Source organism: Lissotriton vulgaris, chromosome 11 (genome assembly GCF_964263255.1).
Source record: "Lissotriton vulgaris chromosome 11, aLisVul1.2, whole genome shotgun sequence".
Lineage (NCBI taxonomy): Eukaryota > Metazoa > Chordata > Amphibia > Caudata > Salamandridae > Lissotriton > Lissotriton vulgaris.
Genome location: NC_141699.1, coordinates 3,025,946 through 3,043,893, shown reverse-complemented (window position 1 = coordinate 3,043,893; position 17,948 = coordinate 3,025,946). Strand labels below are relative to the sequence as shown.

Sequence of the window (17,948 nt, the reverse complement as noted above, 5' to 3'; positions counted from 1 at the left end):
TCATAAATACCGAGTCGGTAAAATTCGGTATTTATGAATCGGTAAAATTAACTTACCTACATCTGACCCTAATGTATTACTGCTTACAGGGAGCTGCCTGCATCACCAAGTGAAGGCCATACACCAGTCTATCCAGGAACATAAATTGCAACCTGTTCCTTTGTTTTTTTCTCTGTTCACATTTCTTCCTCAAAATGTTGTTTACAAAAACAGTGACTAATTAAAATATATCACTCCAAAAACAGAGAAGCATGCTGTCATATAAAAATAAAACTTCAAAAAACATAAATAAGAGGATACCTAAGCACAACAAATGAGATTCAATACCATAATCACTGTTTCAAACATTGACAAAAAGTGAATAATACCAAAAAAGATAAAAACGAGTATTCAGACAAAAGTATAATGTGACAAGGTAATATATACATTCATGACTGAAATCACCAGTACAGGCACATGAATATCAAAGGTAAATGACCGAAACAAAATCCGGGTAAATTTATAGAGGGTGGAAATTAGCTAAATTATTCCATTTATAACTCATTCTCTAAAAATTAGCCACATCGAAAATATCTTGAAGCCAAGAATGAAAAGTTGAAATAACATTGGCCCTGGGTTGTAGGCCATTGGCGGTCAAAATTGTGTCGAATTTTTATGCCAATAAAGATTTTGTTGAACTCCAAAAAAAAAAAAAAAAAAAGAAATGAAATAACATTGGCCCTCCAAAAGCATAGAATCTTAATCTTTGCCAAACTAAAAGCGGTAGAAAGCCATTTAAAGGGATGAGCAGACATGGCAGTGACTCTGAAATACCATGTAAAAGTGCCATATTGTGTCAGAGACATTAATAAAGGAAGGTGTTTTCAAATAATGTTGTGTTCTACCTGTGCACAATCCCAAACATGAAATACGAAGAGGGACAATGCAGCATACGTGTATTTTTGTGCTGTGCTCACAGCACATGTGATAGGCAAGCCCTACTTTGATCTCAAGAGTCCACCCCCAGGCTGTGTCCCCTCATGGTCCATCCACTCGCCTACCTTGGTTTCCGTCCGACGGGTGGTCCCATCCTCAGAGGTCACGATGGACACGTGGGAGGTGGGGGTGCCCGGGTCCTCCTCCACCGTCACCGTTTCCTCCATCACTTCCGGCGGTTCTTGCATCATTGCCAGGGATGTCTGGTTACTGGGGCTCTGCTCCTGCAATCAGAAAGCGAGAATGTAGGCGGCCTTCTGGAACTCTGACGTCACAAAACACGACTTCCGGCCTGTTACAGAAAGAGCGATTGATCGTTGCCTTCTCAAACTGTCCGTCATCACAGAACACTACTCGCCTACTGCCCTCTTGTAACCAGACGAGAAGGGATCATCTTGACATCACAAACTCTGCTATTCGCCTACTGCCCCCACCCCCACAATCGAAAATGTAGAAAGTTGGCTGCCTTCTGGAACCACCACCTTCACTCCAAGTCAGAAATTAAGAGTGTTCAAAGGTCTAATTTTTAGTTAAGTTTTTTTCTGCAAAAATAAATTCCAACCACAGGGAAATAGGGTGAAGATAAAGTTATTTATTCCAAAAAAGCGACACACAATTGCACTCTCCAACTCCACAGCTCAGAATGCCTCAGAAGAGAAACATTCCAGAACACTCATAGCACGTGACATCGGAATAGTCTTTACACAAAGACTTCTCCAACTCTATATATCATGGCCTCCCCAAATCCCAGTTGTCCAGGCTACAGATTGTTCAAAACCAGGCCGCCAGACTTGCATTTAAAATCCCCAGATGGCAGTCGGCCCAACCTTTATTACATCAACTCCACTGGCTACCAGTCAATGAAGAATTGCTTTCAAGGTCCACTGCCTGGTCTTCAAGGCTCTCACCGGTCCCTCCCCTGCTTTACTGAAGTCACTGATCACTCCTTATTGTCCACCCACCTCCAGCTCCTAGTTGTCCCCCGTTTCAAACTCACTAGATCTGGTGGTCGCAGCTTCTCTCACTTGGCCCCTAAGCTGTGGAACTCTCTCCCACTTTCACTCAAGACTTCTTGCTCCCTTCTCTCTTTTAGGAAATCCTTAAAAACTTTGCTCTTCTCCCATCCTCTCTAAACTCCTACTGTCCAATCTCAGTATCCCATCAGCGCCAGGAAACTCATGGTGACAGTGCGCTCAATAAATGTCTCTTAACATTAACATTTAATACGTACAGAATGTAAACAAGTATTTTCAATGCAATAGCTCTCGCATTCACAAGCGTTTAAGCAATTGGTATTGTAAAAAACAATACCTTTTATTTATGTTTTTAAAAGCAACACATATATAAAATGCATTGTTATTTTTAATGCCAACAGCTCAAACTCTCGCAAGTGCCATGGCACGTTATTGTGGCCACGCCCCTTTTTTTAGACGCTGCTCGCATATTCAGATTACAGTGAGCAGAGTCTAAACAAAAGTGTGCAGCCAACATTAAAGTGAAAGCACATATGGCGCTTTCACCCAAAGAGAAAACATTTTTTTTCAAAAGCTTATGTAGCGCAGTCGCTAAAGTGAAAGCGGCCCGTGCTGGTAATTAACTAAGCTCAGCCGCTAAAGTGAAAGTGGCCCGCGCCGTATATTGAAGCACACGTGCGGTCCACATAGCTTTCCTCTCTGGTGTCCCAGCTAAAGTCTAAATTTAGATTTAAACTTTAGCTGGTAGAACCTTTTAGAAATCCATGCTGGTACAAACATTTAGAATCTGTTCGCAACCTGGAAGGACATCGAGAACAGTCGACCACCGCCATAAAGGGGGCAGGGCGTATGGACACACATGTGCAAGTAAATAAGGCGTGCCTTTGTGCCTGGCAGGGGAGAAAGACTCCGGAAATTGGAAACCAATGCTCTATTCATCATGGCAATCTATTCAATAGTGCACCTGGCTGCACGCGTCCCTGGGCTGGGGTCGATGGCCATGGGTCATATCCTGGTATTTCTATAGGGGTATCAGGAGAATGGGGCTGTAAATTACTACAGACAGGTGAAGCCCAGACCAGAATATACTTCATCAGAGTCATGCCTCATCTGAATGCATGTTCAGCCAGTGGCAGCTCCTCAACTATGACGGAGGAGCGTCGCCCCACTGCTTTCGAGCAGTGGCAAGGAAAGGAAATATAAAATAACTAAGTTATTATCATTTTAAGTTTCCTTTGTGGGCAGGCGGGCGGGCGGGGCGGGGCTGCTCACGGAGCAGGCCAGGAGTGGTGGTCCACTCCTAGTGCGCAATGACTGTTTTGTCTGCCCTCTCAGGCCGCCGAACCTGTCATGCGCACTTTCCCCGTTCTCCATGCAAGGTTTAGTTTAGTTTAGTTTAGTTTATGACATTTGTTAAGCGCTTGGTTGCACAGAGAACAGTGCGTCCCCGCGCTGACAACCCTACCTACATCTCTTCAGCTTAGCTCACAGAGGGTGAGCAAAGGGACACAGGCGTACTATGCTGAGTTTATCTTGGGGAAAAGATGGGTTTTCAGCCTCTGTCTGAACCTGGTTTCAGACGGCTCCATCCTCAATTCGATAGGTAGGTTATTCCAGTCATTGCTGGCATGGTGTCTAAAGGAACGTCCTCCCATCCTTGCTCTATGTATCCGAGGCACCACTAATAGCATGCTGCCCATCGACCTCAAAGGACGTGAGGGGCGATAGACTGGAAGCAGGTCCTGAAGATATGGAGGTGCTTTTTTGTGAGCTATACGGTGGGTGATGCACATAGTTTTAAATTTGATTCTTTCCTTTATTGGGAGCCAGTGAAGGGAGCGTAATGCATGTTTCCCAGAGGCTCTCCTAGGGAGGTTAAGGACCAGCCTAGCAGCTGCGTTCTGGACGCGCTGCAGCTGTGTTAGGCCTTTTTTGCTAAGTCCACATAGGAGGGAGTTCCCATAATCTAAATGGGAGGTGACCAAGGCGTGTACCATAGTTTTTCTGGAGCTGGGGGGCAATAGGTCCAGGATTTTCCTCAGGACCTTCAGAAGTCCATAGCATTTTCCCGCGACCTTACCAACATGATTGGTGTAGGCTAGATTAGAGTCGAGAAGAAAGCCAAGGTTCTTAACTGTGTCTACTGGGGCCGGGACAGAGCCCAGTTCAATGGGCCACCAGGCAGAGGTCCAGATGGAAGGACAGGGACCTACAATAAGAATTTCCGTCTTGTTACCATTAAGGTGGAGACAGTTCTGTTTCATCCAACCGTCAAGTGCCACAAGGCAGGCTGAGAAATTCTCAGCGTCCACAACTGGATCACGGGACAGATTGATCACCAGTTGTGTATCATCTGCATAGGAGACTATTGCAACACCATATGACTCCACCAGTTTGGCAAGGGGTTCCATGTACAGATTGAATAATGTGGGGCTCAAAATCGAGCCCTGTGGAACCCCTTGCCTGAGACACCTTACACTGGATTTACATGGTGGGCAATGCACTTGAAATCTCCTGTTCTTAAGAAAGGATACCAGCCACTCATGTGCAGGTCCGGTTATTCCCTTTACACTCAGGCGGTCCAGTAATACGGGGTGTGATACGGTATCAAACGCCGCACTTAAGTCCAATAGGACCAGTGCGGCCGTGTGACCTTCATCCGCCTTGCTCCGCAGCAATTCTGTCGATAGGAGGAGGGCGGTCTCTGTCGAGTGTTTAGCTCTGAAACCCGACTGAGACGTGTGAAGGAGCAAGTTTTCCTCCACAAAGCTCACCAGCTGTCGGTTAACCAATTTTTCTACTACCTTCGCACAGTAGGGGAGGAGGGAGATTGGTCTCAGGTTGTCTAATTGCGTTATGCTTATGTGGGCTTTCTTTTTTATTGGGACGACTTGGGCCAGTTTCCAGCTCTCCGGAACTAGACATTCATGGAAGGAAAGCGAGGCCATGTTGCCTATATGCTTCGCTACCTGAGGAAGATGACTTCGAAGAATTCTCGCTGTTACCGCATCTAGGGGAGAGCCCGAGTGAATGTCCGATAGGATGTTGATAAGCTCCTCAGTTTGGGGAACCACAAATTTCCTAAGTTCTTCTCTGACCTTATTTCCGTAGTTAGGGTCGGGCGAATTAGTAGCATCAGAATTAGTCTGAAACGAAGCATAGATCTTTTCTACCTTCCCTATAAAGAAGTCTGCGATCTCATTGCATGACTCGGTCGTGGGGGGGACTTCCCCTGAACTCGCTGGAGGGGCGGAGAGTTCCTTCAGAATCATAAAGAGCTCTTTCGATGTATTCTCTGCACAGTCTATCCTGTTATTATAGTACTCTCTTTTGGATTTCCTGATCTGGCTGTGGTAGAATCTAAGTTCACTCTTATAGACTTCGCGTAGTGAGGGGGCATAATCCACTCTCCATCTACGCTCCAAGGTTTTACATTTGGTTTTAGCGGCGCGTAGCTCAGCGGTGAACCACGGAGCGGATTTCGTGCTCCGTGCCATGGGTTTGTGAGTCCACGGGGCTACATTATCCAGCGCACCGTGAACCCATTCTTCATACATCTTGTACGCCTCCACCAAATTGTCGCTAAGCTTTGGAGGATCCTGTTCTAGGGCTTGACTGAAGGCGTCGTGACTAAATTTCCTCCAGTCCCTGCGCCTAATAACGGGAGGTTTCTGTAAGGGCCCCCTGTTGGGCAGTTTTCTGAGTTGAAATGGGATCAGATAATGATCTGACCATAGGATCAAGGGGCATTACAGCTTGCGTGGAGAACAAGCCCAGGCCCCCATTGCCCAGTTGAGCGTCAAACCAGGATGTTGTGATTGGTCAGGGGAGCCTGGCTGTTTCTGGCTTCCTGTGCCACAAGAAGAGCAAGGAGCAGAGACGGGACCCGGTGCTGGTGGAAAGGTAAGTTAGTAATATATATTTTTTTAAGCCTCATGTCCCCTCCCCACGCCCGCCCTCACATTCCTTCACACCCGTGTTCGCACCCACGAGTCATGCCAACTGCCACTTTGTTCAACCCACCGGTGTCCACGTTCCAGTTTGGACTGGGCCCATATCCCTCCTAAAGATGCTTTTAGCAAATCCTTTCACACTGCTCACACCACGTCATCACGCTTCAACTGGCCCGAAGCGAGCACACATTGAAGAATCCACTGCCGTGTGGAGTGCCTGCCCGAAGGTGCAGCGCCATCGTAGATAGGAAGTATCACATTTTATTGAACAAAGATGCTCTGGGCGATTGAACCTTAACCTCTTGTAAATGTCCTGTAAATTGTGTGAGAACGTGGAAGGGACGAAGTTGTGGGGGTTGATAAGAATCAGAGACTTTAAAGAGCACGCTCTGCCCAGCATGTCGTTTGGGCCTTCAGTGGCCCACAAGAAAAATTCCCAAGCCATTCAGTCATTTTATAATTTTCAAAGTAACTTCTGTCACTTTTTACAACTTTAATAGCTGAAAGTTGACTCTGTGCTCTTCTCTGACATATTTCAAGAGAGAGAGTGGCAGGTGTTACATAGTTACAATATGTTGAGCACGCATGCCAATGCGCCCCCATAGAGTAACAAGGTGTTATACGTCCTTAGACCTGGCACGTGTAACTTTATGTGGAGCGATTACACAACAATGAACCTAGATAAAGCAACAAAATGCCATGTGTCCTCTGACCTGGAATGTGTTACTTTGATGCTTCACGGGGAGCACTCGTGACAATGCACCTACATGAATTAACAAAGTGTCCTGTGTCCTCTGACCTGGCATGTGTTACTTTATATGGAGCGCTCACAACAATGAATCTACATAAATTAACAAAGTGCACTATGTCCTCTGACCTGGCATGTGTTACTTTATATGGAGCGCTCACAACAATGCACCTACATAAATTAACAAAGTGTCCTCTGTCCTGGCATGTGTTACTTTATATGGAACGCTCACAACAATGCATCTACATAAATTAACAAAGTGCACTATGTCCTCTGACCTGGCATGTGTTACTTTATATGGAGCGCTCACAACAATGCACCTACATAAAGTAACAAAGTGTCCTGTGTCCTCTGACCTGGCATGTGTTACTTTTATGGAACACTCACAACAATGCACCTACATAAAGTAACAAAGTGTCCTGTGTCCTCTGTCCTGGCATGTGTTACTTTATATGGAGTGCTCACAACAATGCACCTACATAAATTAACAAAGTGTCATGTGTCCTCTGACCTGGCATGTGTTACTTTATATGAAGCGCGCACAACAATGCACCTACATAAATTAACAAAGTGTCCTGTGTCCTCTGTCCTGGTATTTATATGGAGCGCTCACAACAATGCACCTACATAAATTAACAAAGTGTCCTGTGTCCTCTGTCCTGGCATGTGTTACTTTATATGGAGTGCGCACAACAATGCACCTACATAAATTAACAAAGTGTCCTGTGTCCTCTGTCCTGGCATGTGTTACTTTATATGGAGCGCGCACAACAATGCACCTACATAAATTAACAAAGTGTCCTGTGTCCTCTGTCCTGGCATTTATATGGAGCGTGTAGATATCAATAAGGACTAGCTAAGTAGTGAGAGGAAGACTCAATTAGGTACGTGTGCTAGTTAACCATTTGGTTTGTTCATGAAGCCCTCATCCACCAACCTAGTTGGTGGCATGCTTCATCATCGGGCCCACCACAGTGACACCGAATGTGTCCCGGGTGTGCTTCAACGCCAGAAATACTGCGGGGCTGGTATGATTGCTGAGTGTGCGGTGTAAGTGAGTAAGTGAAGGTTTAAAAGCTATACAGTGGGTCCCAGTACCCGAGGGTAAATAGATAACTTTAATCACTGGACCCCTGTTAGCAACTAAAAGGCATTCGGACGTGCTGGAGTGCGGATTATGACCTCCTGCGTCCTGTGTGGTCTACATGTTTCAGCCAGGCCTTTTGAAACTGGCTTTCCTCAGGACCATTGAGTATGTGAAAAAAGTGCAAGTAAATAATAAAATACTAAATTATAGTGATTGTGTTGTTTTTTTATAATAAAGGTGTCGCACTCCCTAAGGTGCGTTATATGTTAGAGGGGGATTCCCTCTTGCTTTACTACACATAAAACATATAGGACATAGACAGACGTACAGGGTAGAGTCATATTAGCATAGTATGCTGATTGCACAACATTTGCCAGGTGGTAAAGTGTGTGCTCGACCTATATGAGGCTAAAGTGTGCTCATGTCAATGACATAACTGGCGTGGGTTTTTATCATTTGAAACGATTGTTGTGGTGGTGGGCTAAACAGCGGATATTAGCAGGGTGAGGTACAGGTAAGTAAAGTACATTATCCTCACACAGGCTAGTGGTCTGTAAAAGTCTCCTTGGGTCACTTGGCAGATAAAAAGACCCTGTAAAAAGTTTAGGAAATCGTGCGGTTAAATCGGACCTGTAAGGAAAAAGATTTCAGCAGCTTACCCAGTTCGTAGCGGTCGTTTGGTGGATTTACTCACGGAATTGCCGGTCTGGATCCTCCTTGGACCTGTCGTCCTTCTGCGGTGCCCGAGTAAAATGAAGGGGCCGCCGGCTGGGTTTAAATAACCTGTCGGATTGTCTGCACCTGGGTATTGGTAAAAATAGAAGAAGGTGCGGGCTCGTGCTGGGTGCCTAGTCATCCTGCTGCGGTGCGCATGGGAGCGGGAGCAGTGACTCTCACGCATGCGCGCCGCGGGTGAGAAACCGCTCAAAGAGTCCTTCTGTGTATGCGCATGCGTTTTAATGCGGTTGAAGCTACTGCTGGCAATGTCGAAGGGCAAAGTTACTTCGATTAAAAGATCAGCGTTAATGTGCTTTGGGCAATATTGGGTTTACAAAATTATTTGGAATCACATATCATTAATAAAATGTCAGTGTAATTGCATGGTGCTTACATGCATATTATAGCGCTGGCCAAATGGCTGAATAGGTGGCTAAGCTGGGGTGCACTGGACACTGAGAAGGTTAGGAAGTTGGAAGGACCACGTGGCATGGTGTGTTGGTTTTATAATTTATGGGGACTCAGCTGGGAACTGTGAGAGTGCTATGCTGTTACTCAGGGTGTGAGTACTCATGGGGTGAGAGAGTTCCACGGGATGGAATCATTCAAGCCCTCTGTGTGGGTAGAGAGGCGGTGTATTCCGTGAGTTAATCCACCAAACGACCGCTACGAACGGGTAAGCTGCTGAAATCTTTTTCCCTAGAGGTCAGATTTAACCGCACGCTTCCCTAAACTTTTTTTCGGGGTCTTTTTATCTGCCAAGTGACCCAAGGAGGCTTTTACAGACCACTAGCCTGTGTGAGGATAATGTACTTTACTTACCTGTACCTCACCCTGCTAATATCCTCTGTTTAGCCCACCACCACAACAATCGTTTCAAATGATAAAAACCCACGCCAGTTATGTCATTGACATGACCACACTTTAGCCTCATATAGGTCGAGCACACACTTTACCACCTGGCAAATGTTGTGCAATCAGCATACTATGCTAATATGACTCTACCCTGTACGTCTGTCTATGTCCTATATGTTTTATGTGTAGTAAAGCAAGAGGGAATCCCACTCTAACATATAACGCACCTTAGGGAGTGCGACACATTTATTATAAAAAAAAACACAATCACTATAATTTAGTATTTTATTATTTACTTGCACTTTTTTCACATACTCAATGGTCCTGAGGAAAGCCAGTTTCAAAAGGCCTGGCTGAAACATGTAGACCACACAGGACGCAGGAGGTCATAATCCGCACTCCAGCACGTCCGACTGCCTTTTAGTTGCTAACAGGGGTCCAGTGATTAAAGTTATCTATTTACCCTCTGGTACTGGGACCCACTGTATAGCTTTTAAACCTTCACTTACTCACTTATTACACCGCACACTCAGCAATCATACCAGCCCCGCAGTATTACTGGCATTGTAGCACACCCGGGACACATTCGGTGTCACTGTGGTGGGCCCGATGATGAAGCATGCCACCAACTAGGTTGGTGGGTGAGGGCTTCATGAACAAAATAAATGGTTTACTAGCACACGTACCTAATTGAGTCTTCCTCTCACTACTAAGCTAGTCCTTATTGATATCTACATGTAATCCTGGGGATCCGGACTAGCTTACCTAGTCCTCTCTCTCTCTCCTTTGATTTGGCGATTTATATGGAGCGCTCACAACAATGCACCTACGTAAAGTAACAAAGCACTGCGGGTACTCTCACCTGCACGATGGTGTTTTCGCCGCAGTGGGAGTAGTTATGGGGGCGGTGGGTCGACGGTAACACCAGGGACAGAAGCTGCTAATGCTGGAAGCCACAGAATTTAAAGATCAAACAAACCCACTGAGGCTTCCTCCTATCTATCTCCCAGACTCTGGAGCGCTATCCCAGAATTAGTAGACTAGTGATGAACCTCTTTACGCAAGGACCTAAAAACCTAACTCTTCAATGTGCATCTGCCTGTTTCCCCAAGTCCCTTTAGTTCACCTCCCCTCCCATCAACGTGTTACATGGACCCTATTTCATTTGTATGTAAAACGCTCCTGTGTATTCGAGCCAGGTCCACGCTACATCAGCGGCGGTGCGTCCATTGGGGCGCTGGGGCGTTGCCCCACTAATGCAAAAAGTAATACTCCTCTCCTGTACGTCTGGTAGACGTACACAGGTGTCTCACTTCAAGTCTGTGCCGGGCGGTGACGGTCACTGCCGACGATCACCGGGCGACGCCCGAGCAATCATCAGGACAAGGGGGGGTGGTGACGTCGGGTGTGCGCATGCTCAGCTCAGTTCTGGGGTGGTCAGTTTTCTGACCAGCCCGTGGTGCACATGCGCCTTAGTCTGCAGATTAGAAGAGCGGGGGTTGCTTCATGGCGCAGCCCCCGGTCTCCTAATGGGCGGGTGTGACCCCTGCCCAAGCCAATCCTTGCACTGCTGGGGCAGCGTCTGGATTGGCTCAGTCACAGCGAGGCACGGGAATGGGGAAAGTTAAACGTTAACTGGAGTCCATAGTTGGACATTCGGACACACCTCGTGTTCTGGTGCGAGGGCCGAGGCTGCCTGCTACTAGTGCTCAAAGTGGGTGGGTGGCTCCGTGCTGCTGGCCGAGACTTCACCACATAAGAAGGTAAGTTAAGTACTTCACTACCTGTACAAATTTGAAGAATTTTCTTACCTTACATTTAAGTTATTCGCAGCGGAGACATGCAGTGGATCAAGCTGCCTCCTGACCCGAGCCCCGGCACCTTTTATTTGTGCAAATGACCCAATAATAGTAACTCCTCCTTTCCTCGAATATTTGAGGTATTCCTATGCCTCTTCTCCGAGGTAGGGCAGGCCCTGTCTGGGAGAGGGAGGAGCACGGGCGCATTGGCTGCGGTGTTGACTTGCTGTGGCCTGTGGGTGGGGATGCTGATGGCTCTCGCTGGCAGTAATCTTGACTTACCTGTAAAAATGGAGCAAGTAATAAATGATGGCCTTGAGCAGGCAGTCTGGCGCTGTGTGCAGCTTCAGTTTACAGGAAGGTGTTCGAAGCGCGCGCATTAATGTGCTCTGGGTCCGGTACTGCCGGCGCAGCTGCGCAGGGGATTGTTGAGGTGGCTCCTTCTCAAGTGGGTGAGGCATGTCTTCATCCTTTGAAGCCCCCACCACTCTGCTAGAGTTTGGATTGGTGAATCACTCCCCCCGCTCTCGGAGACGTGACTGCAGAGACATGAGCTTCTGTCTCCCTGTGACTGCTTTGCGTAGGGGGCACTTTGGGGGTTTTCTTCACAGGATACAAACGTGTACTTTCTGTTCCATTGTGATGAACTCGGCTGGTGTTCAGAGGTGTTCTGGGCTGAGGAGTTGTGACGGTGCATTATGTGTACTGTTAATGCTCCTGTCCTCCCTCTGGTCTCGAGTTTACACCTGGCGTGGCCTCGTGGCTCCCTTTCAGAGGCAAGATGGATTCTGTTTTTGAACGTGTGCTTGGTTGTAGGTAATATAGGGCAGGCACAAATGAGTTCTGCTTTTGTTTTTTTACGATATCTCTAGTCTTGACTGAGCACTCCCCCCTTCCCCCACCCCTGCCCGCCTCTCCCGTTGCCTGTGAGATTATTTCTTTCATCAATGATGCCAGGAATTTTTATTTGGGTGGGCCAAGAGTGCATTTGGGTGGGCCACTGCGGCAGTCGAGACTCACGGGAGGGAGTGGGGGGAGAGGAATAGGGGTCACGCGCAGAGGTCTGGTGGGGAGGGGTTCAATTTAATAATATTCATTAAAAAAACAGGAAGCAGGCAACCAGGCTTCCTCCCCTAAGCCAATCACAATGCTCTAAGCAGCGCTGCGATTGGTCAGTATGCCACCCAGCCAGGGGCCTATGTGGCCCTGCCCTGCTCGCATGTACAAACGCTATTGTGCAAGACGGTATTAACAAGGGTCGTCCCTTCCTAATAGCCCAAACTCTGTATTTCAACATTAGAATAATGAAATACTGGGAAAATTCGAACTAACTAGCAATACAAAAAAAACAAAATCTAATTATACCATTCTGGTTTGTATACACATCTTTGATCACACTGTCCTATGTTAGGATTGTCAGTCATAAGCTTTTATTCGATATGCAGAGATATCTTATAAGCACATTTAAAATACAATCAATACAATGTACAAAAAAATCATTGCCACAAGAAGTCAGTATGAAGTATTAAAAGAGATAAAAGGATATAAAAGTCCGTTAATAAATTAGCTAAAAAGAGAATTAAACAGCTACTGACAATCTCTTACATCGAATAAGCCAAAACTGCTTTAAAAATTTAGCTAAACCACACACAATGGGGGGAGAGGTGTCCGTGCTTAGGATACGCAAGGCCACTAAATGACTGCGTGTGCCCATATTACAGCAGAGTGGTTTCAGCCAGAAGCTCCTAGGCCTTGCATAATCCGGGCATTCAAATAAAACATGCGCAATGGACTCAACCTTACTCGGGCAACATGCACAGTTGGGAGAAGTACGGTCCGCCATTGCCCATTTCGATACCAGAGCACCTAGCGGGAGGGAACCAACTCTGAATTTAAAATAAAGAGCTCGGTCGAAGGGGAGAGTGATCAAGTCCAGATAGGGTTCAGTAGCCACAGTGTCTTTAATTTGTAAAAAGGCGACAGTGGACCTGCAGTGGTTGGAGCTAGTGATTAGACGCTCCGCAGTCCATTTCCAATAAAGCGCCTTGACAACTTCTTTTGGGGGGGCTGAACGGGATGACCAGCAATCTCCTAGTCCGATATTCTCCAAAAGCTTTTTGGTGTCATTTAACCATCTTATCTTGGCCCAACCCCCCCTGGCTCATTATGTCTCCCAGGGCATCAGCATAGGATTTTAATTTAATGTTAGGATTGTATCTTCTGAATCAAAGGATCTCTGTAACAAAGGCAGTAACCCACTGAGCTATCCACGTTAACTACAGTTCTATTGCATTTAAATTCTACAAACCAAAAAAAGAACTGCATCCTTGCAGAACCACTCATGAATGATACCAACGATTTAAACACACAATGTAAATGAAATAAACACGGCGTTCTAAGTATGTCTTTCTCACAGATTTAAAACACACAATAGCCACACATTCTCTTACCTGCTCCTTACAAACTCTGTCCCAGCCCGATCGGATAAACTAACAGCTCAAGGGGTCAGGAAGGTCAGGAAAATGAAATGGCAAAAAGAAAGATAACGTTCGAAGAACGTTTTAACTTGCAGTGGCCATATTCTGCTGGCCTTGCTGACGTCACTGCCAGGGCCAAGGTTTATGTTTGGGTGGGCCAGGCCAAAGTTTGGGTGGGCCCGGCCCATCCCCTAGAACCGGGCCTGAATGATGCCTACATTTCTCGTATTTCTGTCAATTTGTCACTTGACCAATACAGAAATGCGAAAGAACAGTCTAAAAATCTGTAGCAGAAATAATTGCAGAGAAACATTTGTCAACTTAAACAATGGTTAAGATTACACTCCCTTATTATGTTTTGTTGTATCTAACTTTGGCAGGACTACTATTACGATTAGAACTAGTCATACTAACAGATGGAGAGGTGTTTTTGTGATTGTGCACTTTAGAGGGCGCTGAGCATTTTGTTAACTTTGCTCGGCCCTTTGGTTGTTCGGGCTCGCTCGCTACGGTGCTCCATGAAATTCATTTTCCGCCCTACCACTTATAAATGTCACCAGCCACCACTGCGCTACATGCATACTACAAATAAATAAATAAACAAATGCTCCAGTCTAAGGTTCGGGGTCACCATGGATACAGCGAAGGAGAACAAAGCACAGGTTTATTTCAAGGCCCCTGATCATGAATAGACATATAGAACGTGCTGTACTGCGACATCTGTAAAAGCTTTGCACAGACACTTTTCTGGCTCACCCATCCCAGAACAATCCCCTGCCGGTTAGGACTGGAGCCAGCTTCGACTCGAGACGTGGGTCCACGGAGACTGAAACACTGAAGTTCAAAAACTCTGTAACCCCGGCCTGTGCACCTGAAGAGCTCATTCTGAGTGAGAGCAAAACCCACACATCCACAATATTTAAAGAGCTGGGAGGCGGGACAACGGCGATGACGCCCACGGCTGTCCTGGCGCTGCTCTGAAACCTGCTGGGCACTCCATGCATTCATTTGCCCAACACAAGAAAATATCGTTTGGTATGAATTGTGCCTGCCACCTTCATGCACTGAAAACCAGCGCATTGTCTCCGACATATCGCGATACCGAAGCCTCGCTATTTCCTGGTTCATTTAAAAGTAAACATTGGACATCAGCACGGATAGTAGTATGCAGAGAAGCGAGGCATGATGCGTGTGCGTGCGCGCGCGTGTGTGCGTGTGTGTGTGTATATATACACTCGAACTCCGAACGCAGAAGGTGGCGTAGTGCACCACCCTTATGTATGAAAAAGTTTATATACAATAAGTCTCGTAGTCTCTGTAGGTAGTTGTTGACAGTCTTTTATTGCAACGCAAATCCAAATTAAAGCACATTTCAGCCAGCGCGTTTCGTTCATAACATTGAATTTCAGGGCGTGAAATAGAGTAGCGTCAAAGTATCAGTAAACTTGTGTAGAGCGGCGGGGGCGCCTCCGTGGGAGGGGCTAGCAAGCATTGTACATCTGTAGAGTGGAAGCAGCAGCCGTCTGCTCCGTCCGACTTAAGTACATTGAGGCGCAGTGACGTAGTTAGTGTGCCATGGGCCGCGGTGCAAGGAAGGGCGCGTGAAATACAGCAATCCTCGGGGTTCAGTGAGCCCCTCATGCCTCTGGGCCCCGGTGCCACTGCACCTGCTGCACCACCGCAAGCTACACTCCTGGTGAGACGTGCACCGGCACTGGAAGATTTCAGGAAGCGTCCCCCGATGCCCTCTTCTGGGGCTGTGAAATATTCATGCATGGAAATCGATCTCTTTGATCGATCTGTATCGTGGCCGTGTTCCATGGGACATCAGCAGGCAGCAGCCTGGCCAAGGCGCCCCTTCATTGGCCAGCCTCTGAGAGGGCGGGGTCAGGCAGCCCGGAAGCGGAGTTAAGGATAAGGGGAGGGGCGTTTGAGGTAAGGGGGAGGGTGAGTTTGAGGTGAGGGGCAGTTTGAGGTGAGGGGCAGTTTGAGGTGAGGGTGAGTTTGGGGTGAGGGTGAGTTTGGGGTGAGGGTGAGTTTGGGGTGAGAGTGAGTTTGAGGTGAGGAGCCGTTTGAGTGGGTGGTTGACGGGGAGGGTGAGTTTGAGGTGAGGGGGGAGTTTGAGGTGAGGGGGGAGTTTGAGGTGAGGGGGAGTTTGAGGCGAGGGGGAGTTTGAGGCGAGGGGGAGTTTGAGGTAAGGGGGAGGGGCAGTTTGAGGTGAGGGGGAGGGGCAGTTTGAGGTGAGGGGCAGTTTGAGGTGAGGGTGAGTGTGAGTTTGGGGTGAGGGTGAGTTTGAGGTAAGGGGGAGGGAGAGTTTGAGGGCGAGGAGGAGGTTGAGGGAGAGGTTGAGGGAGAGGGTGAGGTTGACGGGGAGGGGGAGTTTGAGGTGAGGGGGAGTTTGAGGTGAGGGACAGTTTGAGGTAAGGGGGAGGGGCAGTTTGAGGTAAGGGGGAGGGGCAGTTTGAGGTAAGGGGGAGGGGCAGTTTGAGGTGAAGGGGGAAGGGCAGTTTGAGGTGAAGGGGGAAGGGCAGTTTGAGGTGAGGGTGAGTGGGAGTTTGAGGTAACGGGGAGGGAGCGTTTTTAAGCTGCATGATGCCAACAACGCTGCCAACCCCATCTACGGAGAAGTCTCCATCAGTGTTCATATTCCAACTCAGAGTAATTTTATCGACCCCGTATGGATTAAGTGCAGAATACGCCCTCCCCAGATCCAACCATGGAGGTTTGACATCCGTGCAGCAAGAGCCCAACCTTCCGAACTGCTTTACCTGGCTTTTCGAGCCCGACTTAGAAGGCTCAGGTAGACACCTAGGCCTATGAAAGCGAGCATTCAAGCAGCCACAGTGGCTACTAAATACCAAAAATAATCTACCTGATGTCGACGAGTGGGAAACAAAACGGGTCATTTTTTCTGTCAAGAGAGACATTCACCTGCAGGTGTGGGTTCTGGGTGCCTGGGGACTGAAGCAGCTTAACAGGGCAGTCGGGGCCGCAGTGGGGGATGGGCTTGGCCAAAAGGCTAGCTTGTGGTGTGTAAGGCTAGCGGGCAGTGTGCAAGGCTAGTAGGCGGTATGCAACGCTAGCTGGTGATGCGTAACGCTCGCTGGTGGTGCGCAAGGCAAGCTGGCGGTGCGCAAGGCAAGCTGGCGGTGCGCAAGGCAAGCTGGCGGTGCGCACGGAAAGCTGGCGGTGCGCACGGAAAGCTGGCGGTGCGCACGGAAAGCTGGCGGTGCGCACGGAAAGCTGGCGGTGCGCAATACAAGCTGGCGATGCGCAAGGCAAGCTGGAGGTGTGTAAGGCTAGCTTGTGGTGTATAAGGCTAGCGGGCAATGTGCAAGGCTAGTAGGCGGTATGTAACGCTAGCTGGTGATGCGCAACGCTCGCTGGTGGTGCGCAAGGCAAGCTGGTGGTGCGCAAAGCTAGCAGTGCGCAAGGGAAGCTGGCGGTGCGCAAGGGAAGCTGGTGGTGGTGCGTAAGGCTAGTGGACTTTGCGCAAGGCAAGTAGGCAGTGCGCAAGGCCAGCAGGTGGTGTATATGGCTAGCTGGTGCCATGTACGGCTAGCTGGTGGGTAGCTGGTGGTGCATAAGGCTAGCTGAAAATGTGTAAGGCGGTATTGTTAGGCTTGCTGGCAGAGTGTACAGTTAGCTGGTGGTGCAAGGGCTAGCAGGTGATGTGTAAGACTAGCTGGTGGTGTGTTAGGCTAGCTGGTGGTGTGTAAGGCTAGTTGGCATTATGTAAGGCTAGCTGGTGGTGTGTAAGGCAAGTTGGCATAATGCAAGGCTAGCGGACAGTGCGTAAGGCTATCTGGCAGTGCCTAAAGCTAGTTGGCGTTCTGTAAGGCTAGCGGGAAGCATTTAAGGCTAGCGGGCAGCGTGTAAGGCTAGCGGGCAGCGTGTAAGGCTAGCGGGCAGCGTGTAAGGCTAGCGGGCAGCGTGTAAGGCTAGCGGGCAGCGTGTAAGGCTAGCGGGCAGCGTGTAAGGCTAGCAGGCAGCATGTTTGGCTAGCTGGCAGTGTAAGTCTAACTGGCGGCATGCAGGGCAGTGTGCAAGTTTATCTGGTGGTGTCTTAAGCTAGCTGCGTGTGTGTACTCCTGAAGAAGAGCAAGTCCTCCAGAAACAAACTTATGAGTGAAAAGTTTCTTTCAGTGACCAGCAGGTCGTGAAGGTGGACAGTGTCAGCAGGAGCCCAGGGGGGCCCTTCACAGGAGGTCCCTCTGTTGAGAACCTCGGGCTGCCGTGGTGACCCCCAAGAAAAGAATTAAGGCCATCGAGTCACCCAGAAACACCAGCAAATGTCCACTTACAGACCGTGCCCTGCTCTCGAAAGCCACAAAACTCACCCCATAAATGCACATCCTTTGGG

At 48.1% G+C, this 17,948-nt stretch overlaps 1 protein-coding gene across 2 annotated transcripts in view; it reads right to left on the bottom strand.

The window, feature by feature from the left end:
* Positions 1–17,948, bottom strand: part of ARVCF (ARVCF delta catenin family member) — a 771,519-nt gene that overhangs the window by 288,639 nt on the left and 464,932 nt on the right. For both annotated transcript variants that reach the window (XM_086942623.1, XM_086942624.1), the window contains one exon: positions 1,041–1,199. In XM_086942623.1, coding sequence (XP_086798749.1) covers positions 1,041–1,199 — 159 coding nt within the window. The remainder of the gene's footprint in view (positions 1–1,040; positions 1,200–17,948) is intronic.